We start from the raw sequence: 24,500 nt of genomic DNA, 5'->3' as shown, positions 1-24,500 counted from the left end.
AATGTGCCCCAACTTCTCACCGAGGTGGAGTACCAGGACAGATTGCTCTAGCCCTAGAGTCAGAGTGCTCTACGTGCCTTGCCAGTGTGGACGGGTAGTGAGCTAGGGTGCCTGGGGCTGCTTTAATGTGTTCTAACTTGCAAGTGTAGCCAAGCCCTTAGTACCAGTGTCACATAGTCTGCCTCTTCCCTGAGCTAAAAGGCCCATGCCATGTATTGGCTTTTGACACTCAGGGCCTTCAAGTTTGAAGTTGGTAATAGAGCCGTGGGTCAAACAAGTAGAGTTAGCAGCTCCCAATTGGCCCAAGGTTCAAGTAACTTCTGATGTGGGAGATACTTGTAGGACCACTGCTTGAAATTGGATGGTTGCCCATAAATCTGCTTGCTTACAAATAACTGGGCTTTAACAAGAGATCCAGAGAGAGCTTATGGACCTGATATTACACCACAGAGAACTTGTTTGGAGAACAGGAGCAAAAGGAGAGAGTCTCTCCAAATATTCTTTCAAGGGAAGATTCTGCTTCATAAGCAGACTTTCATGTCAACAACGAACTTCAAGGAAACTCACTACTACCCTGCACTGGGTGCACTGTCTCAGCTATGCCAAAATTAGAGGAATTTGGAAAATGTGCAATGGTAGTTAAATGAGGAACAGACATTCTGAGAGGACACTTTTGCTAATACCATTGTGTAGGATGTCTGATATGATGAACGTCTGCTCACATCCAAGTATAAGTGGAAAGACTCCAGACAGACGCACTAAAGTCCTGGAGACTGACATTGCCCAGGGAAGGGTCAATCAGGGACACTGGAATTAGACCTATAAACAGATTGCATGCTGACAACCTGCAAGAGAAACAAGGTAAGGACCATGGATGCTACTTGCTCAAGTGAAACTATGAGCGTTTACGTATAGAAAGAACATATTTGAACCCTCTATGAGATTACTAATAGAATCTAGACCAGGGCTTGTTTTAGCTTTGCATTATATGCTTTCATATTATTTTAGTTGTCTCTTCTTTACTATGGTGTGTAAGCTTTATTTGTAATTTGGGTCCTCAGATTGAGAACGTACAACAGTGAATTTACTCCAAACAAAGGGAAACCCCTTTCTTAACTCTGACAAGAAGAGCAAAAAGTACCTCACCTGATCCACTTAGTTAAGATGACCTCCAAAGAGGGACACAGGCTACATTCAGCAGGGGAATGCTGGGGGAAAAGAGACAGTCATGACTAACAGCAAGAATAGGGAATGAAGTTACATATTCTGCACACCAGAGGAAACACACTGCCCTAGGAAAATATCGTTCTCAAACTAGTCAAAACGGTGATATTTACCTATTGCTAGAATCAGTTTTTCACCTGAAATGGCATTTCAGTTGTTGCATGTAACTCAAGAGGAAGTTCCTTACATTTAAAATATTGATTATGAACACAGCAAAATATATTCAGTTTACCTTTATTGAGCTGACAAATACCAGCCAAAAAAAACATTTATAAAAATCAAAATATTTAAATAACCAGAAATTGAGAGAAGTTCCCTTACTAGTTCAATGAACAAGATCTAGCAACTACTCTATAGTTTAAAGTGATTTTTTTTAACTTAACATCTTTTGTGCAGCTTTTCTATTATGCTGTGTGGAGATATTAATCAAAGTTGTATACCCCAATTCTGTAATGACAATGACATTTATGAAACTTCAACATTTAAAAAAAAAAAAAATCTTAAACTCTTCTTTTGGACATAAAATCATCATGTGTTGCACTGCCACATTCTATGGTGCAGTCAACTACATAAAATAAATTTTAGTTGGTATGTTATCAGTGAACAAACTATCTAAATCATTGGTTTAGCTTTTGCCTCATTTCACATGTTATACAAAGGAACTGACTATTTTCACTGCTAACTTGAAATACTACACAAAGAAACAAGCAATTCAGTAAAAAAAAAAAATGGTCAGAGATCTCCTCAAAACTGATATACTAATACAGTATATTTCAGAAACTGACTACAAGTTAAGCTACTAAAACATGAACAAAGTTTTTGCCACAAGTGTATATGATTTCAGAAATACTAAAACTTGGCTAAATTGCATTGAAACTGTACATCTCATTCAGCAGAATACAATATATATTCATCCAGGTGAAAATAAGTTTGTTTAAGGACAAAAGTTTCATCATAAATAATTTGCAGCATTTATTCAATATTGAATATTCAAATACTTTATCAAGCCAGTTACATGTAAAGTAACCTCTGCAATTTAAATTACAATGTATAATGTGCATCATCTAAAATCACTAGAATGCAGTAGCTTACAATTTACAGTGAACTTTGAATGAACCAACAAAAATGAAACCGGTTTTAATATGGAGATTTGAGGGAATACTGTACACTACCTGTAACAGACATTTAAATGACTTTCATGCCAAGCTCAATCTATGTAAAAAGAAAAGGGATAGTCATTTCAATAACTATGAATTCTTTCACTTTGGGATTTGAACACTTACCTGCTCTGAACATCTAAGCCCTGTTTCTAACTAGAGCAGGGCAAGGAAGTTTCTCCACTGGCAAGATAGTTATTCCACCCAGATTTATGATTGGAAAGAACTTCATTTTTTCTTGATTAATATCTTCACAAAGAGCAAGATCACAAGTACAATGGGTAAACTGTTCTAAATATAACTTCAAGCAAAAGAAATATTTAGAACAAAGCTGCTTTTTTATCTCAACAACGGTTTCCAAGTTGAAACTAGACTTGGAAATTCACCCATACAGTCAGTTGACAGATCTCCTGACATTTTCAGGGCATGTTATCGGATTTGCCTGGCATGGGAACTATCTAAAATACAGAGTTATGTGAATTTGTAACAGCACTTTATGAAGATTTAATGCGTAACACACTTACACAGGAAATATTTTACAACTTTAATATATTAAACATCTCAGCAAGGAACATAAAGCCTATGCACACAATACAGTGACATGAACAAACATTAAAGACTTATTATTTCTCCTTTTAATAGCACTGACATCGTGAATGGTTAACAATATTCTAAAACAGTCTCCTTTCTCCACCCAACCTATACATACAGTATCATATGGATATATTACATAGCACAGAAATAAGCGGCAGATGCATTAAGGGAACAGGGGCTATATGGATCATATAGCCTGCCTAGGAAGAGATCAACATCAGAAAACCATTTATGCAGTCAGCATAGATACAATCAGTATAGCTAATTAAATACCCGTCATTTTCAAAGTCAATCCACAGCAAGGGGAAGAAAGGCTTTAGAGAAAGAGTTTTGCACCCAGCTTCAGAAGCAATATAAGCAGATTAAGCTATCAAAAACTGGGCCCACTCTGGACTGGCCTTGATGCACATGCAGTACATTTGTTTTCAGAATGCAAGATTAATTGGGAATGTCCGCACTAGTGTTTCGATTTCCATATTTGTGATGAATGACTAGCAGCACAACTCCTAGAAAGAAGCATATGGACCCCACAGTGATGTAAGCGATTCCCAGAAATGGATTTTTGCCTCCCATCCATGATATGGTGCTCAGGATCATCCGTTTCCGTCCATCGAAACTGTGCACAGGGTAATCTGAAGAACATATAGGAAAATTCATCCCAAAACCAGTCATTTAATTAGAAGTGTGGCTGGCATATTAAAACATGAGATCATTTCAGTTGGTAACAGAATGTAACACACCCTCCCCAAAATATCTGATTTCCTTAGTGACCTAATTTTCATTCTCAGTTTTCATGTACTCTCCACTACTGTGCAGCAAAATGAAAGACAACAATAAGGCTCTCTCACTGACCAGTACACAGCTGCTAGTCACACAAATGATTAAGAACTCTTGTACAGACCCTGCTAAATTTTTAATATCAACTTCTGCAACCTTCCTCCTGTCTGGTATTTTGGATTCTCACCTAACCTTCAATCTGTCATCTACTTTACCCGCTGCTCTGACCACATCCGTCTCATTAAACCCCTTCACTGGCTTTCATTCACTTTCCAGATCAATTTTAAGCAGATCCTCAGCTGGTGTAAACTGTCATAGCTCCAATGACTACAGTTTACACAAGTGGGGGGAGATGGTCCATGTTCAAGGCTCCCACCTATTTCCTATTCTTTTCACATTGTCTTTCTTTCTCTCTTCACTACACCCAAACCGCCTGCTTTACTTCTCCCCTTTTCAGTACGTCTTCACTGTAGAAGTAACTGAGATGACTGGATCTGGACATGATTATCAGCATAGACGTAGCCCAGCCATAAAAGGCGACAGCACACAACTATACTCGAGTGCATCCATTGGACTGTGTTCACTTGGGAGCTGTACTCTCACATGTGAAGCATTAAGACTTCTGGGGTAATATCCTATGGTTTAGTGCTGCATGGCTCTATGAACTATTGCCACAGTGTTTTGAGGAAGAACCTGTCGGTCCTCTCTGGGCACCTGTGCTGAAGTGATCTTAGCTCACCAGAAGAAAACCATTTCCAGTTTGTCATACTCTAGATTTCTGTCTGTAGCCTCCATTCTAACTTGTAGCATGGCCTTTATCCAACAAATCTGTGGTTGGCATTAATGAAACTCTCATTCTGGAAGCAGATGCAGGCATGACACTGGTAGGGGGCATTCTGGCCGCAGTTTGTAACCCTGAGAATGCAGCAGTGTGCCTTGCTAAGGAGATCACAAAGGCTGAATGCAGACATGGAATAGTGGAGATAGTTGATGCAGGTTTTAAACACTGTGGAATCCCCACAACCTAATGCTTCTGGAGCAGAACCACAAGCAGAATGATGGGACTATATTGTCATGGAGATCTGGGATGAGTAGCAGAGAGCCCAGAATTTCCACATGAGGAAGGCCACATTCTTGGAGCTGTGTGAGGAGCTTGTCTTGGCCTGTTAGGACCAGGAAATGCAGAAGAGACAGAGAGCAAAAATATGTAGCCTGGTGGAGGATTGTGGGAAGGCAATGGCAGACTAGTAGTTCCTGAGTTGATTTGCCTGTGCTCACACTGCAAAGTGACCTGGTTACCAGACCATGCATAAGCAGCACTTTAGCTTTAGCCTATAGCCCCAGACCGGCCAGCTAGCCAGGGCTGAAAGCATCCTGACTATATACACAGATCTCTAGCCCTGTTATGAACTAGGTAAGGGACAAAATCCAAGTAAAAGCCCAAGTTAACTCTGCAGCGAAGACAAGCCCTAAGGGTCCTCCAGCTTTGTCTCTGGGTTTACCATGCAAGCCCTGTACCTGGAATCCCTCGCTTGCATTGCCATGCCTCCACCACCTCCTCAAAAGGCACTATCGTTCTCTCCTCAGTGAAGTATTAAACTGCATGATTGTCTTTATACCTGTCTAAAGGACTTAGCATATTACTGCCACTACATTCTGTACAAAAAAACTAGTAAAAGAAAATGACTAACGTTACAAAGTCAAGCACTCAAAATTAAGAAATGCCAGGACTAAGGTTGCCAGAAGATTGATTTACATATCTTATGGATCAGGCTGCATCTGTATATCCTGAAATCTGTGCAGCAGCATGCTTCTGAATTTCTTGATCAGGAACTGAGAACTCGTAAATTAAACTAAACAGATTACACTGTAGTGTGTCAGAAGCTTCTAATTTTCTGGAACCAAAATTAATTGGTTTAAACAGCTTGCAGACTCCACAAACATATCCTACATTCTTCCTGACCCAAAGTTATTCACAGCTGATGAAGTTTAAAAACTCAGGCTGTTTGACAAAACTCATTAAGAAGTCTCTACACATCTCAACATTCTCAGAGCTTCAAGTTTTCACAGCAAAAACCAACACAAAAGCCTACAAAACAGTCTAAGGACCAGTTCTCATTTGAGGACAAATAAAAAATGTGAAATGTTTAGATCAGGAAGTTTCCATGTGTCTGATAAATGCCAGGTTTTTCTATAGTGATTCATTTGGGCACTCTTTACAATATCAAACTGGTTACCTCCAAATTGGTTGCCCTCTTCAAACCAATTACCAGAGCAGTCTTCTTTGCACAAGTAGTAAACTGGGCTGATAATTTCATTAATTTACAAATAGACAATGCTATGTGGTTCTGCTATGCAACTAATAAAATAAAGCACAAAAAGGATATTAGTTATTCACAAACAACATTCTGAAAGCTATAAATACATACATTCAAATATTCCAGGTGATATTAGCAGTTTTTAAAATTTCAATAAAGGATACTGTATGTGATGTCCAAAGAGTACTTTCCAGCTTGTAAGGTAGGCTGCAAGTTATTTTTTCTCTCAATCAGGCGATATAGTTTACGAAATGTAGGCAATGCTGCAGTACGCATCCATACAATAAAGTCTTCATTGATGAACCCATTGTTGTCTGTTTCGGAATCCAGCATATACACTGGTTTGGGCCAGTTCACAGGCTTTGTCGTGCCTAAAATTAAAGAATTCAATTAACTAGAAATATTTAGACAAGAGGTATATCTTGCAGGTTTAGATACTGGTGTGCACTTAAAAACTTTTTTCTAAGGCTGGGTCTACACTACCCGCCTGAATCGGCGGGTAGAAATCGACCTCTCGGGGATCGATTTATCGCGTCCCGTTGGGATGCGACAATCGATCCCCGAATCGACGCTCTTACTCCACCAGCGGAGGTGGGAGTAAGTGCCGTCGACGGGAAGCCGCAGAGGTCGATTTTGCCGCCGTCCTCACAGCGGGGTAAGTCGGCTGCGATACGTCGAATTCAGCTACGCTATTCACGTAGCTGAATTTGCGTATCTTAAATTGACTCCCCCCCTGTAGTGTAGATGTAGCCTAAGACTCTGAAGTGTGTGTGCAATTCCAGATACTGGCAGTCAAAGGTAATATCGGTTTTGGCCAATTAAAAATCAATACAAGGAATTAATACAGTTGTCAGAGGACAGAGGGTCATGCTCAGATCAATTTCAGTCAAAAAAAAATTAGATTTGGGGAAAAAATGATTTTACAGAACCTATCAATAGAAATATTTTTAAATTTAAGATTAGTGAAGTGTTTTTGGTATTTAAAGAGTTGTAGGATTTCTCTGAGAGTTAGCAACCCAAAAATTGCAAAACTGTGTTAGCATATTACAATCCGAAAGTCAGAATGGTCCAAAACTAAGTGAAACACAATAAATAAAAAATAATAAAACTTTGTAATGGTACAAAGTTACATTATTAGAATATAGTAATCCAAAGCATTATTAGTGGTATAAACAATAAAATTTCCTTATGGATATGATTTTAAGTCAGTATACCTTTAACCATGACACAAGAAGTTAGAACCAGATATCAAAGAATTAACAGAAAGGGTGAAACAAGCAGATATTAAAAGTAGGCTGGTAATTAAGAGCAACATTAGCTGCACTACAGCATTAATTGCTAGCTGAATATTTTGTTTCAAACTTTTAACTCTTATAAGAATGAACGTATGCTTGAAAGCGATGACTTTCAAGATAATTTGGTTTAAATAAAGAGCATTGCCCCACTCAGTCTCACATAGAGCAATACTCTTCCAGATTTACAAGTTAGTTAGCTGTCAGATGCAGTGAATGTGAGTTTTAAAACAATCCATATTATAAAATAAAGGATTTGACTTAATTCCCTATAAGAGTTCATAAAGTTAGAATAGCATGCCTTGATTTTTCTTTTTATGTTTATGACATTTATGTTTTGCTTGATAAACCACTAACTTTACTTAAGACATTTTCTAGAATTTCAGAAAGATAGGCAGGGAATTCTAACATATTCTGATTCCAGCATTTTAAAAATATCAGTTTCTTTCAATGACTGTACTGATTTTAAATCATTCATAAAAATACTACAGTAAAATAGAGACACACATGTGATAAAATGATTTTCTGAAAATGACAGAAACTATCTCTCTGCATGGCAAAAAAAGTGTTGAGCTTGGTATTCTTAGCAGAACCACAGCATAGTTATATTAGGATGCCCACTACAATGCTTGTACTGGGAAAAAAATAGTAACAATAGCTTTTTATTAAAATGCATTTGACATGTTTTCAGTATTTTGTTATTCAATTTAAAATTTTAAGATCTTACCTTGGAAAAGTGCTGTCAAATTATTTGTATTTCCAGAAGGATTCCTGAACTTAACATTTTTATCTGTCCACCAAGCAATACCTTTTTTATTCAAAGTAATAGGGGTCCTTGTTTCATTATCAATGCGAAACAATTCCAATGTATCTAATATGAGAAATTCAAGTTAGAGAAGGGGTAGAAAAACCTTCAATTGACTCTAGTTTCATCTGTTCGGTATTATTTGATATTTCCATAAAACTGGAGAAGGCAGCATTTATAGCCATGACTATCAGAGCAAATGAATTGTTTCATAGGACACAATATATCATACAATCATAGCAATGTAGGACTAAAAGGGATCTTGATAGGTCTTCAAGTCCACAGCACTGAGGCAGCACTAAGTATTATCTAGACCATCCCTGACAGGTGTTTGTCTAACCCATTCTTAAAAACCTCTAATGACAGAGATTCCACAGCCTCTCTAGGTAATTTGTTCTAGTGCTTACCTACCCTTATAGTTAAGTTTTTCCAAATGTCTAACCTAAATCACCCTTGCTGCAATTTAAGCCCATTACTTCTTGTCCTGTCCTCAGTGATTAAGGAGAACAACTTCTCACCTCTTCTTAAAACACCTTTTACATACTTAAAGACAGTTATGTTTCCCCCCCACCCCCGTCCAAGTCCTCTATTCTCCAGAATAAACTAACCCAATTTTTAAATTTTTTCTTCATAGGTTATGTTTTCTAGACCTAATCATTTTTGTCGCTCTTCTCTGGATTTTCTCCAGTTTGTCCACATCTTTCCTGAAGCATGGTGTCCAGAACTGGACACAATTCTCCAGCTGAAGTCTCATCAATGCTGAATAGAGTGTAAGAATTACTTCTCGTGTCTTGCTTATAACACTCCTGCTAATACATCCCAGCATGATGTTCACTTTTTTGCAAGAGATTTAAATTGTTGATTCGCTTATTTTGTGATGCACTACAACCCCCAGATCCTTTTCTGCAATATTCCTTCCTAGGCAGTCATTTCCCATTTTGTATTTGTGCAATTGATTATTCCTTCCTAAGTGTAGTACTTCACATTCATCCTTCTTGAATTTCATCCTATTTAATTTAACAACATTTCTCCATTTTGTCAAGATCATCCCGAATTCTAATTCTGTCCCTGAAAAGGCTTGTAACCATTCTCAGCTTGGTATCATCCACAAACTTCCTAAGTGTACTTTCTATGTAATAATCTAAATAATTTTTGAAGATATTCAATAGAACCAGACCCAAGACAGATCCATGCAGGGCCCCATTCTGATTTGCCCTTCCAGCTTGACTGTGAACCTACCAATTCTCTGAGTTTGCTAAAGACTGACTTCTTGAAGCCCATTGTCTTTATTCTGCTGTTTTCTCTCCTACCATTCCTCAGAATCATGAACTCTATCATTTCATGATCATTTTCACCCAAGCTGTCTTCCACCTTCAGATTATCAAATAGTTCCTCCGTTTATCAGAATCAAATCTAGAATAGCCTCTCCCCCAGTTGCTTTTTCCACCTGCTATAATAAAAAGTTGTCACCAATGCATTCCAAGAACTTGTTAAGTTTCAGAGTAACAGCCGTGTTAGTCTGTATCCGCAAAAAGAAGAACAGGAGTACTTGTGGCACCTTAGAGACTAACAAATTTATTAGAGCATAAGCTTTCGTGGACTACAGCCCACTTCTTCGGATGCATCCGAAGAAGTGGGCTGTAGTCCACGAAAGCTTATGCTCTAATAAATTTGTTAGTCTCTAAGGTGCCACAAGTACTCCTGTTCTTTTTTCAAGAACTTGTTGGATAAGCTGTGCCGTGCTGTATTATTTTCCCAGCAGATGTCTGGGTAGTTGAAATCCCCCATCACCACCAAGTTCTGTGGTTTTGGATGGATTTTATTTATCATTATTCGTTGTTTTAAAAAAAGCCTCATCCACCTCTTCTTCCTAGTTAGGTAGTCTACAGTAGACACCTACCACGACATCATCCCTGTTTTATACCTCTTTTATCCTTACCCGGAGACTTGTAACAAGTCTGTCTCCTACTTCCCTGTCAACCTCAGTGCAAGCATATACACTTTTTATATACAAAGCAATGCTTCCTCCCTTCTTTCCCCTGCCTGTTCTTCCTGAACAAGCTATACCCTCTATCTAATATTCCAGTCATCTGAAGTTTATGTGACACCAATTATGTCATAACTGTGATTCAATGGTATTTCTGATTCTTCCTGTTCATTCCCCATACTTTTGCATTCGTGTATACATATCTATTTATTAGATTTCCCCCTAAATTTCCTCTGCTCTTCTTTGTCCCTGCTGTGCTTGCCCATGTTTCCCCCCGACTCTGACCCTTCAGATCTCCATATTTTATTTTATATACAGTAGTACATGTATACTACATAAACGTAACAGCCAGTGCCATGTGGAAGTTATCCCCAACCCTTGCTGTCATAATTGAATGCATCTGATAAAACAGTTTCAGAAGGAAAATAAGCAGTAGCAGTTCCCCCTAGCATGTTTCCCCTTCCGCACTCAAGCATAACAAAATCTATTTGCTTTGCACAGTTAAAGCTTGTCTAATTTAAAGCCAAAATCCTCTAACATTTTTAATAAATTTCAAATAATTTATAGCACAATTTGATGTGTGTACCAGATTGCAGAAGTGTCTTGATATTTTTATGAGGTAATTTAAAAGAAAATACCATACCATTAAACATACTGTTGGCAATAGCTCCACAAGGAGCAATGGGTTTACCCTCACTCGTGCTGTAAGGCTCACACTCCTTACTGGGATGCTAACGTTTAAAAGAAAAGAAGAGATAGTTAAGATCTGCAGCTAACTAATCCCATTATAAACTACATTTTCTGCATCCTTTGAATAACAACTTGAATTGCCCAGTCTAAACTATTTAAAATATCATTTTTAATATTAATTGTAATAGGTTTTTACTCACTAAACAAAAACTAAATCAGAGTTCAGAACCCACATAGGGCATACACTGTAGAATATAACGTTTTGTTTTGTTTTTTTAATCAATATAGTGGAGTTTTTGTATGCTTTTGATCTAATGCTTCAGAATAACCAAAATATATTTAAAACATATTTCCACCATTAAACCAGTGAGAAAGTTGACTATCTGAAAAAAGACTTAGGCACTTAACAGTAAAATATTTATATACTGATGTAAGACCAATAGATACTATAAAATGAAAATGTAAAAATGGTAACAACTCCCCCAACTTGCCCTGTTTTGAGACAAAACATCCAAGTAAAAAAAACTGACTTCAGTGGCACAACAGCCATTTACTGGAACTCTCCTACCCTTTTATAGAGGTCACAGGGAACAGAGAAAGAAGTAAGTATCTGCTGGAGCCGCAAATAGCCAACAACTCCCTTATCAAGACCCTAAGGCCCAGTCTTCACTTAAAACTTAGGTTGACATAGCTACTGATATGAAAACTCCATACCTCTGAGCATACTTTTGGGGGGAGGAATAGCTTAGGGGTTTTAGCATTGGCCTGCTAAACCCAGGGTTGTGAGTTCAATCCTTGAGGGGCCCATTTAGGGTACTGGGGTAAATATCTGTCTGGGGATTGGTCCTGCTTTGAGCAGGGGGTTGGACTAGAGGATCTCCTGAGGTCCCTTCCAACCCTGATATTCTATGATCACAGATATGCTGACCTAATCCCCAATGTAGATGCAGCCAGTTTGATGGAAGAATGCTTCCGTTGACCTAGCTATAGTCCCTTGGGTACGTGGAGTTCCTGCAGTGATGGATAAACGCATTCTGTCACTGTAGTCTATGTCTTACACTAAAGGGCATAGCTATGGCACCACTGCTATGCTACTGTAGCACCCATAGTTTAGATATGGCCTAATTAAGAACATAAGAATGGCCCAAATGTGTCCGACCAATGGTCCATCCAACCCAGTACTTTGTCTTCCAACAGTGGTTGGTGCCAGATGCTTCAAAGGGAATGAACAGAACAGGCCAATTATCAAGTGATCCATCCCCTGTTGTGCAGTCCCTAAACCACTCACTGCCAGAAGCAGAAACACCCAGAGATTGAGGTTGCATCCCTGATCATCTTGGCTATTAGCCGCTGATCGACCGATCTTCCCATTAATTTATCTAATTCTTTTTTGAACCCAGTTATACTTTTGGCCTTCCCAACATCCCCTGGCAACAAGTTCCACAGGTTGACTGTGCCTTGTGTGAAGAAGTACTTTCTTATGTTTGTTTTAAACCTGCTGCTTATTAATTTCATTGGGTGACCCCTAATTCTTGTATTATGTGAAAGGTGAATACCACTTTCTTATTCACTTTCTCCACAACATTCATAATTTTATAGATCTCTATCATATCCCCCCCAGCCATCTCTTTTCTAAGATGAACAGTCCCACTCTTTTTAATCTCTCTTCATACTCATTCTTTTTTGCCATTCCCTGTACTTTTTCCAATTACAATATATCTTTTTTGAGATGGAGTGACCAGAACTGCACCGTATTCAAGATGTGGGTGTACCATGAATTTATATAGTTGCATTATGATATTTTCTGTCTTATTATCCATCCCTTTCCTAATGGTTCCTGAAATTGTTAGGTTTTTTGACTGCTGCTGCACATTGAGTGGATGTTTTCAGAGAACTATCCACAATTACTCCAAGATCTCTTTCTTGAGTGGGAACAGCTAATTTAGACCCCATCATTTTGTATGCATAGTTGGGAATATGTTTTCCAATGTGCATTACTTTGCAGCAATCAACACTGAATTTCATCTGCCATTTTGTTGCCATGTAACCCAGATTTGAAAAATCACTTTTTAACTCTTTGCAGTCTGCTTTGGACTTAACTATCTCGAGTAATTTTGTATTGTTTGTAAACTTTGCCACCTCACCGTTAAACATATTCATAAATGATCTGGGAAATGGGGTTAATAGCATAGGTCCCTGTACAGATCCTTAGGGGACCCCACTATTTACTTCTTTCCACAGTGAAAACTGACCATTTATCCCTATCTTTTGTGTACCCAAACCACCTGTAGAAGACAAAGCATGCCTAAAGAGCCCTGAGAGACTTCACATAGTTGTTTTGAACACATGCATTTTAGTATTGATATTTGATAACTAGTAGCTAATCAACTGGAATGCTAAATCTGAGTACCCAATTCTAAGGACTGAAAACTGCTAACTAGCGGGGCATTGTTCATTAGTGAAAGATAAAACTTCAGACAGAACAGATGGAGCTAAACTGGTTTCACTGCCTGAAAAGCACGACAGATCTAAGCTAATCAGAACACATTTATTTGCAGTAAGCAATGATTAATCTACTGTACCACAATCCATCAGATAGAAGTATATAATGTCCATTTAGTGTAACATATATGAAGTCATCAATATAACATTGTCAAAGAATCAAAGTCTCCTACTACACAAAGAAAAGTGTCTATTTCACCTCAATGTTGAAAATGTTTCTGCAGCGTATGGATTTATGTTACCTAATTATTACCAATGATTAGACTTGAGCATAAGTTTACTTACAAGTAAAGAACTATTATCGCCATTTAGTTGGCTGTCATCCCGAGACTTCACATAACGACGATGGTTTTGATAGAAGTTGGACAGTCCATAATACATAAACACATTGGTCTGCAAAACCCAAGGTGGCAGATTGAAAGAGGATATTCAATAATACCAATACATAAGATAACGATCCATAAGATACACTAATGTGTTGGTACAGGCAGGAAACTGACAAATCTTTACATATTGATGTTCTATATTTATTCTACATCAGTAATATTCATAATGTATTAGCTCAGAAGACAAATCAAAACAAAATGTTTTAAACTGCCAGTATTGTAAACTCAGCCTGGCATCTGAAAGACAAGTTGTGTCCTTCTAACCTCACATATCACAAGTCATCATCAAGAAATTCTGAAATACCTTACATTCGCTGTTTAACAATTCAGAGGCAACAATGAAAGTTTTTTTAGTGTCAATATCTAAGTTCAAGGGGCTTCCCACACTCGTATCCAACACTAAGACCCATATCCACAAAGGGACTTAGGCACAGCAATGCTGAGTATTGCTGTGCCTAACTTTTAGGCACCTAGAAAAATCACTAGTTTCAGAGTAACAGCCGTGTTAGTCTGTATCCGCAAAAAGAAGAACAGGAGTACTTGTGGCACCTTAGAGACTAACAAATTTATTAGAGCATAAGCTTTCGTGGACTACAGCCCACTTCTTCGGATGCATCCGAAGAAGTGGGCTGTAGTCCACGAAAGCTTATGCTCTAATAAATTTGTTAGTCTCTAAGGTGCCACAAGTACTCCTGTTCTTCTTTTTGAGAAAAATCACTGAAAGAATAATGGAATCCACAAAGCCTGAGTTAGGTGTCTAGCCTAGGCTTTCTATACAATGAATGTGGAGAGATAGGTGACTAAAGCTGTGATCCACAGAAGCCAGCAAGCTAGGTGGCTCCTTGCCTAACCTAGTCAATGGGCGATGCCAATGAGAGGGGTGTATCCTAAGCCCTCCCTCCCCCTTCTCATGGATTTTCACTGGCTAAATCCTGGCTTCAGGGAGGCATCTAACCCTGCTTGTGATCCACTGAAAATCCTCTCCTGGAGTCAGACGGCTTAGCGCCTAAGCCATTCTTGCATGAAACAACGAAGGAGCAGCAGCCACTTTTCTTATAACTTTTAGCCCAGTGGTTAGAGCACTCACTGGAATGTGAGAGACCCAGGCTCAGTTCCTCCCCATCCCGTCTGAAGGGGAGAATGGATTTTAACAGTGGTCTCCCACTTGTCAGAAGAGCGCTCCAACCACAGGACTATTGGGTATTCTGATCTGGGTCTCTCTCACTAACCACACAGGAGTGGTCAGGCAGCATTTGGTCACACAGTATTGCACAATTCAAGTAGTCTCAATTTTCCAAATCTTTACATTATACAGAGTGTTTCTGAAATTCACACAGAAACTCAAATTTTCTTTTTAAACATAAGACCCCCAAACTTTTGTAAAACTGAATGCCCTTAGGGACATTCATAAAACTAGTTTTCAAGCTTTGTTTACACTGAATTTATTGTTAAAAATCTCCTTTAGTTGCACTACCACCCGCGTGGTTCCATCAATGACTGGGAGTGCTAATGTAGGCTGGCGCTTGCAGCTTTACAACAGGGTCATCTAACCCTGGTTAATGATAGTTAAAACATCAGCAGGCAGTCTATGCGAATGCTCCTACATATTGTACCATCAGTGGTGCAACAGAAAGAGAATTTAATAAAAAACTCAGTACAGACTGTCAAAGTCTCACATGGTAAATCTATGGATTCGTGACTTAAGGATCCAGTTAACGTTAAACATTTCTGGGTGATGATAAATAAATTAAGACCTGATTCAAACCTGTTGCACCAGATGCAGTTTGTGGAGAAGACATACAACACACAGAATTAGTTGATGGATGAAGAGAAGAGCATAACAGGATTTAATTTTTAAGAATAAGGCAAGTATGATGTTCCTCTAACATAAAAATTTAGTTTTTTTGACTTAACTAAGCAGATGCGAAGATAGCTAGTACAATACCTTACAAAAGCAATGATAAAATGCAAAAGGCATGAACATAAAATTAAGAACAGGAGTACTTGTGGCACCTTAAAGACTAACAAATTTATTTCAGCATAAGCTTTCGTGGGCTGCAGCTCACTTCTTCAGATGCATAGAGTGGAACACACAGACAGAAGATATTTATACATACAGAGAACATGAAAAGATGGAAGTACGCATACCAATTGTAAGAGGCCAATCAATTGAGATGAGCTATAAGTAGCAGCAAAAGAAAAAACTTTGAAGTGATAATCGATATGACCCATAGAAGGTGTGAGGAGAACTTAACATGGGGGGGAAAAAAATTCAATTAGTGTAATGACCCAACCATTCCCAGTCTCTGTTTAGGCCTAAGTTAATTGTATCTAATTTGCATATTAATTCGAGTTCAGCAGTCTCTCTTTGGAGTCTGTTTTTGAAGTTTCGTTGTTGCAAAACTGACACCTTCAAGTCTGTCACTGAGTGATTAGAGAGGTTGAAGTGTTCTCCCACTGGTTTTTGAATGTTATGATTCCTGATGTCAGATTTGTGTCCATTTATTCTTTTGCGTAGAGACTGTCCAGTTTGGCCAATGTACATGGCAGAGGGGCATTGCTGGCACATGATGGCATATATCACATTGGTAGATGTGCAGGTGAATGAGCCCCTGATGGTGTGGCTGATGTGGTTAGGTCCTATGATGGTGTCACTTGAATAGATATGTGGACAGAGCTGGCTTTGTTGCAAGGATAAGTTCCTGGGTTAGTGTTTTTGTTGTATGGTGTGTGGTTGCTGGTGAGTATTTGCTTAAGGTTGGGAGGCTGTCTGTAAGCGAGGACTGGTCTGTCTTCCAAGATCTGTGAGGGATCATCTTTCAGGACAGGTTGTAGATCTTTGATGATGCGCTGGAGAGGTTTCAGTTGGGGGCTGAAGGTGGTAGCTAGTGGCGTTCTGTTATTTTCTTTGTTGGGCCTGTCCTGTAGTAGGTGGCTTCTGGGTACTCATGTTTTCATGTTCTCTGTATGTATAAATATCTTGTCTGTGTGTTCCACTCTATGCATCTGAAGAAGTGAGCTGCAGCCCACGAAAGCTTATGCTGAAATAAATTTGTTAGTCTCTAAGATGCCACAAGTACTCCTGTTCTTTTTGCGGATACAGACTAACACGGCTGATACTTTGAAACCTGTCATAAAATTAAGAGTAATTCTGATGATAATTCACAGTAACAGACCTCAAAGGGTTGATCCAGTGTAAAGTTAATGGTGCAAGTACAAGGTGGTGTGCTATTCCAGGACACATTTAAACATTTGTTGCAGGGACTAGAAGAGTCGGTTCCCGTGTAATCAATCTGCAAGAGAAAGAGGATACTGAGTTACAATGAGAGAAAGACATAAAATCACAATTACTAAACCAAACAGACTGACGTAATCTCTGCTCTTTCTCAATCAACTCCATCTCAAATCCAAAGAATATTCCCACACAGAAGACTTCATATAGAATTAAGGTTTCACAAGTGGATTTTTCACATTATAGAACGAAAAAAATAAAAATAAAAAAAGAATGTCTGTGCTAAAAACAAATCAACTCATGGAGGTTTACTTAATACATTGTTACTCCTCATTTAGGCACCTAAATGAGGAGGCAAGATTTTCAAAAGCAATCAGACCCCAATCTGGGAGCTGCTGGCTGCTTTTGAAAGGCTAGCTCTTAATGTAAGAAATTAAGACAATGATTTGGCATATCTTTAAAGAAAGCTAGGAAGAATAGATTACCACTGGATAGTTGAGAATACCATCAGTGTTTATTTGATTGATTGTGGATTACCTAACTTTTAAAATGATGTAATTCAAACAACATTAATATGAAGAGTTAAAAACATCAGAGAATATATACATGGGTCAACTCATCATCCTGTTTGGTGTTTTAAACAAACCTTTATTGCAAAGTATGTAAATACAAGAATTTTGCACTGTGTCCTGACAGAACAGTGATAATTTGACCAATTGTTTGGATGGTTTTTCAAAAGGCAATTGAACATTGTTTTGTCTGGTCTATTGTTGCAGTTGAACCTATTGCCGACCCCCATTATCAACAATACTTTTTCTAGTGTATATCAGGTTTGAGTGTCAGCAAGAAGATTGAATTAAATAGGGTTATCTAAAAAATAAACAAGTTTTAGGCCCTGCGTTCACCTGGAAATAGCACTATTTCAGCAGTCTCTGTCAGCAACGTGTTTGGATATAGATCTGTAACAGTGCTGCCCAGTCTGTCCTTATCTATACAGGCAATTAAACAGCAGTTGAACTAGTATTGTGCAAAAAAACTTCAGGACCAGACTCCAAAGAGAAGCTGCTGAGCTCCAGTTCATTTGCAAATTTGACACCATCAGATCAGGATTAAACGAAGACTGTGAATGGCTATCCAACTACAGAAGCAGTTTCTCCTCCCTTAGTGTTCACACTTCAACTGCTAGCAGAGCACCTCACCCTCCCTGACTGAACTAACCTCGTTATCGCCATACTGATTTATACCTGCCTCTGGAGATTTCCATTACTTGCGTCTGATGAAGCGGGCATTCACCCACAAAAGCTTATGCTCCAATACTTCTGTTAGTTTTAAAGGTGCCACAGGACCCTCTGTTGCTTTTTACAGATTCAGACTAACATGGCTACCTCTCTGATAGTATTGTACTGACACCTGTTGTCAACAATTGATAGTTTTCCTATGACAAGCCAAACCTATGGTGAAGTATCTTTCAGAGACCTTAATACTCAGAACCCACTCTATTCTCTAGTCAGCCAAAAAGTCCTACATAAAAAACAAAGCTTGTTATTTTAGGGTTAAAAAGGCAGGTTATATTTTAAAATGTCAAGTCTTTAAACAACTGACTGTAAACTCTATGAAAGTAGAAAATCTCTCTCTCTACATGTCTGTATACAGACAATGGGACCATACTCTTGATTGGGGCCTCTTGGCTCTATGGTAATACAAATAATAAACAGTAATTGATAGTAGCAGTAATGCAGAAAGAGAAAGAACAAACCCCCTTTTTTTTTTTCATTTGTGGGTCACCTATAATTGATAGCACACTTAACTGCCTTGTTATAGGTCAATTTTGTTCATCCCGACAAAGTCAATAGTTGGACAACCAGTCTGTATACATCATATTATTGATAGTTTAAAAAAATTGCTTTAGACCTGGATCAGGTATCTTTTAGAATTGATTTTCAATGTTATGTTTCAGCTCCTGAATGATTCCTAAATAAATTAAATTCCAACACTTGTTGCACTGCTCCCAAGGTAGAGGAAAAGAAAGCAAGAGAAACTGGTAAAACACCGAAGACACCTTTTTGCTAGCCATATACTTGTTTTCCATTGAACAAAATTATTTATTTTTTTAACTGGACTTCTATGAACACACTACCCATCCTCTGAAGTATGTTCGTGTGACCTCAACAGAATTTCAGAAAATGCTAGAAAAGCGACTCATGTAAAGGATATGTAATTTTATGTTATGTTAAAGCTGTTGGAAAGGTTCCATATTTCAATTCATGACAATTGGAACGGAAATCAGTGTGAAACCTATATTGATATACGACATTTAGCTGAGTGAGAAGTACTAACAAAGTATGCTTAATTTTTTTCTTATACATCCCCCTTCATAAATAAAACCAATACAACCGTTATTTTTTGAACAAGACACAGTAACTTATAAATAATTTTATGGAATAAACATGTTTGCATATAGTAAGAAGTGGAATTATTCACTGACTCAGACAGCTATTAAATGTATTAGAACAGAGGTTCTCAAACTGTGGTCCATGGACCACCAGTGGTCCGCGAGCTCCATTCAAGTGGTCTGCAGATAGCTCCCTCTAAGATGCGCATCTGGGTGGCTGCACACAAGAGAATGAAGGGCCACCCACTTAAATTAGTGGAGCCGCGCAGGCGTGGCTCCACTAATTAGGTGCCTGGACCCTGGAGAAGATGCACATGTAAGGTGATGTGGTGGCCTCTAGGGGGAATAGAGGGTAGGTGTGAAGGGGCAGTGGGGTGAGAAGAGGGGGTGGGGGAGAATTTGGGACATGCAGGGCTGCAGCGGCCAGGGAGAGACGGCCCTCCTTCCCAGCCTCAGCTCTGTGGCTGCTGTGGCAGGACAGAGACTTCCCAGCCCCATCTTGGGGGCTGCCGCAGCAGGGGAGAGAGAGCACGTCCATTGCATTAGAAAGATAAGACTACTGATATTAAAATATGAGTTGTGTGCCTTTATTTGTAGAACAAAAAAACATTTTTATTGTTTTTTTATATAGTGCTTGTAGCCAAAGCGCTTTACAATAGTTAACTAATGGTACAAACAACATTTGGAAAGATCATTAAGTGGACCCTCTGCAATTTTCAAATGGTCCGTGGGAAAAAAAAAAAAAAAAGTTTGTGAACCACTCTATTAGAATATTCAACTGTTTGGTAAACATGGCTTTATTGGAAAATAAGCAATAAAGATATCAAACGTTGACATTACTTGACTAAATTTTACTTTAAAATGAAGTTGTTTCAAATCTGTAAAGTGCTTAACATGTCCATTTTGTTTTAAACCATAGAGTAGTTATCAAAAAAATTACATTGTTCATAAAAATTATATGAGCTAAATGATACAGGTATGCCTATCATTCACAGCTAAGGGGAAGTGAGGTGAGTCCAAGAGCTGGTTCCTGTTCCTTCACCCTGGTGCCTTTGTTAGTGGAGCCCTGCAAATTCATGGATATCTGCTTTATAGCCACTGCATCCACGGATGCGGATATCCGTGAACCATTTTTGCGGATCGCAGATGGATGTGGATCCAAATTTTCTATAGAAAACCCTGCAAATCTGCAGATATCTGCTTTATAGCCACAGATCATTTTTGCAGATCACGGATTGGATGCAGATACAAATTTTGAATCCGCGCAGAGCTCTATTTGTCAGCTCTAGATTATTTCAGAGTGGCATACAGGCTGCTCTAAAATATGCCAGCTAGTTATGGCTCTGAAGGGACAATATGTAAGCCAGAAACGGCCATGGCACATTCACATTCCAGCCACACCCTTTATTCCACTCCAGGGACTGCAAGAATGGCATAGAAAACAACTAAAATGGTTCTACGCCAGTTAGGGATTTACCCATGCCAAGGGAATCCAGCAGGTCTGTCGTAGCACAAGGGGGCTAGACTGCAGAAGAAAATCTGCTTATATATCTTTAAAAAGACAATCATTAAAGAGTCTGGGAAATAAATGAATGATCCCCATTGGCATATAATCTTTTATCATCACAACGTATACCCCATGCCATTGAACCTTAACTTGTCAAAAAAAAAAAAAAAAAAACACAACACAGTGGGACCAGATTTATTTATTTATTTTTAAGTGAACATTCCTCTACAGCTAGCAGATTTTATGTATTTATATAGACACCATGGTCTTAGTCTCAATATAAGAACCCAAAAAAGAAAATGAACAGAATGTTTCCCAACCAAGCTCAAAAAGGCAAATAGTACACAAAATGTAAGAAACTTGGCCAAAATTTTCACAACTGGGAACTTTCAATTAAAGCTTCTTAGTCTAAATTTGGGCTCCAATCCCAAAAACACTTAACCGCATGTTTAACTTTAATCAGTGGGACTACTCATGCAAGAAATGTTAAGCACATGTGCAAATGTTTGTTAGGTCAAGGTCCTAGACACCTATATAAAAAGCAGTATATTTTTCAAAGATATTAAGTAACTGAAGCACCACCGACCTCACACGGTACATCTTCACTGCATCTGGCAGCTTAGGTTCACAGGCTTGTGTTAGCAGGGCCGTGTTAGCATGCTAAATATAGCTGTGTAGATACTGCTTTGACACTGTGGCTCCGGCTCTCAAACCCACCCTACCTCTTAGGTTAGAAAGCCTGAGCTGCAACATTTATACAGCTTTTTTATCACAGTGGCGTGAAAACACAAATCTGTGGACCTGGGCTGGGAGACTTGCTCCAGATGCAGTAAGACATACTCATTGAGGCTGGGAGGGCACAGCTTTTCTGAAAATCAGACTAAATAAATTTAGTTATCTAAATATAGATTTAAGACCTTAACTTCAGGCACTATGTTCTGAAAAATTTGCCCTTTGATTTTAAATATTTTTTGTTGTAATAATTTATTCTAGAACAAAACTAAGGACATTTGTTTCTTTAAAGAAAAGATAAGCTACAATGGTGGTTAATGTGTTAGAAGCAACAACTTTTTACTCTTGTTCCAATCATTAAAAGGAACACTCAAATTTAGAGTTTACATGTCCATCCTAAGCGTTATTTCAAGAAAATGTCTTAAAGTTACTCTATCAAATCCAACCATGTTCTTTTAAGCAGCTCAGGGTTGATTTTGAGATGGGGTGTGTGGCTCAAATCTGGGAAGAAAGGCATGTATATTTTTAGAAAGCAATTAAGAACACACACAATACTGGGAGAACATGAAGTACATTTCTACCTTATCTTTTAAATTCCTTGCCTTTGAGGGTTTCATTTATTTTTTTAAGTAGTCTGATGTTTATATTCCTTTGCATATTGTATTATAGTAGTGTTAACATTTTAACAGAGATATACAAATGAAAAATCTCAGACACTCTTTCAATCTACCTAATGAAATAATTTCCACAACTATTCCATCTTCACTCCTCAAGGAGGTTATCTCCACTGATTGACAGATAGAAGTGAACAATACTGTTTTTTATATAACTGGTATGACTTGATCTGCACACCAAAGTGTATTTTTAAGGGGCTCAGTCTGCAGCCACATATGTGCTTCACTTATTACTGTGAGTAATCCCACTATTTTAAATGGGACTACTGAAAGTGGTAAAGTTAAGCATATATGTAAGTGAGGGAGAGCGAGTGAGGGAGGGTGGGGGAGGGGACCCTCGGGGGGGGGGGGAAGGGGCGGGATAGATCCTTAAATTCAAGTGATCTTAGATGTAAAAAGGTTGGAGACCACTGAGCTAAAGAAATCCGTATCAAGGGAGGATGCTCAGGGTAGTAGGCAAGGTCATTTTGAGTATTCCACTCTATGTTCTCTCAACCTCCATTAGTCAATGCAAGAGATAAACAAGTAATTAAAAACAGAACGTTAACATTTGACCAAATTGACAAACACAGTCACTTCCTACAGAAGCCATTTCTTCACCTCCAAAACCACATCAACCACAACAGCATGAAGAGACAAGGAGGATCTGGCAATGCCCAATAGAACAGCAGAACCTCTTTAATCCTGCAGGCTGCTAGACTATCATACTACCTATAAAACCTACCTCACCTGACCCTGGTCTGAGGAATGGCTGCTCCATGAGGAAAACTGGGTCTTCCAGTTATTACCCAGGCTGGGGATTTTTCTCTGTGTTTCAGAGTGGCATTTGTAATCTCAACCATAATGTGGTAAATTATGGAAGACTGAGACCTATTAGCTCCACACATCCCCACCCCAGGCCAGTACTGTACAGCTGGGTCTCTACAGGGTATTTCCCAGACGTGATCTACCTGGGTTTAGAAAGCCCAGCTCCCTTTTCCGAACATTTCCTGCACTCAAGATCGCCCCCGCTCACCCTCTGCCAGCCTGGGTTTCACCGAGAGACGAGGGATGCCCAGCGCGAGCTCAGATACCAGCTGAGAACAGGAGCCGGGAGACCCCCACAAGAGCGAGTTCCCCTCCCAGGGCAAAGCCCCCCGTCTAACCGCCACCCCACCCGGGCAGGGAGAGCCAGCGCCGGTCACCCAGCCCCTGGCAGCCGCTCCCCGTCCCGACCTCACTCACCTCGTACTCGCGGATGTTGTTGGAGGTGACGAAGATGCCGATGCCGATGGGGATGAAGATGAGGCCGATGATGAAGAAGGCGGGCAGCACGGTGCCTGCGGTCAGGATGGGCTGCCAGGCCGGCAGGCGTTGCTGTTTGAATGCCGTGTTATCCGGCTTGCGGCTCTTCCCCGCCCCGCCGGGGACCCCCACTCCCGACGGGTGCCCGTCCGCCTCCTCCTTCGCGTTGTAGTTCACCGCCATGGGGCCGCCGAGGAGGGGGAGCAGCCAGCGCTCCGCTCGGGAACCGAGGCCGCCTCCGCTCGGGCCAGTGAGGAACGGGAGAGAACTGCGCCTGCGCGCGAGGAAAGGGACAGTTCCGCACCCACGAAGCCACTAACAACAAACAAACGTCACCAGCTCCCCTAACCGGGTGACCGGGACACTGTCTTCCGCCCGCCCTCCCCAACCTGCGCATGCGCCGCCGCAGTAGGCGAGGCAGGGGCTTGGTTAGATCTAGGGCGCATAATCGATGACTATAAGCTCCACTAACCTCCACCCTTCCGGCTTAGCCGGGGCTCTCCGCCCGTGCCCTGAAGGCGCATGCGCAAAGAGAGAGCGCGCGAGAGAGACAGAGTGCGCCCACGCATGCGCAGTCTCTCCCGCCCCGGTTGGGGGTGCAGGACACTCACTGTGGAGGCGTCGCGTGACCAAGCTGCGTGCGCCACGCTGCCGTTGTATCAGCACAAAGTGCTGCCCTCCCCTTTTGCTACTGGGAGCGGTTTCTGCCACGCAGCGTAGCAGTTTGGTAAACTGTTTGTTAAATTGCTACCGCCTGTCCATGGGGTTGTGAATCAGGAGGGGATGGGGTATGTGGTCAAAAACAATCCCAATCTGCTTCCTGACCGTAGTGGCCGCTTTCATTGCATTCGTGAAAGGGGAGGTAGGGTTTGTAGGTATAGAGCGTGCCCCTGAGCCCAAGGTGAGACCACAGTGGCCCCTTTTCATTTTTTCCACTGGCTTCTCCT

General features: G+C 39.9%; 1 protein-coding gene across 1 annotated transcript; it reads right to left on the bottom strand.

Annotated features, from left to right (window-relative positions):
- Positions 1-1,442: 1,442 nt before the first annotated feature.
- TMEM30A (transmembrane protein 30A) lies at positions 1,443-24,036 on the bottom strand. The gene is made up of 7 exons (XM_054021728.1): positions 23,494-24,036; positions 16,909-17,025; positions 13,632-13,739; positions 10,798-10,885; positions 8,090-8,233; positions 6,235-6,441; positions 1,443-3,607 (listed from the first exon to the last, which is right to left on the bottom strand). Exons 1-7 carry the CDS (start codon positions 23,734-23,736, stop codon positions 3,414-3,416), a joined length of 1,101 nt encoding a protein of 366 aa, XP_053877703.1. The 5' UTR covers positions 23,737-24,036; the 3' UTR covers positions 1,443-3,413.
- Between the last annotated feature and the right edge of the window lie 464 nt (positions 24,037-24,500).

This window comes from Malaclemys terrapin, chromosome 3 (assembly GCF_027887155.1).
Source record: "Malaclemys terrapin pileata isolate rMalTer1 chromosome 3, rMalTer1.hap1, whole genome shotgun sequence".
Classification (NCBI taxonomy): domain Eukaryota; kingdom Metazoa; phylum Chordata; order Testudines; family Emydidae; genus Malaclemys; species Malaclemys terrapin.
Note: the sequence above shows the minus strand (reverse complement) of the source record. Positions and strands in the feature narration are given on the sequence as shown.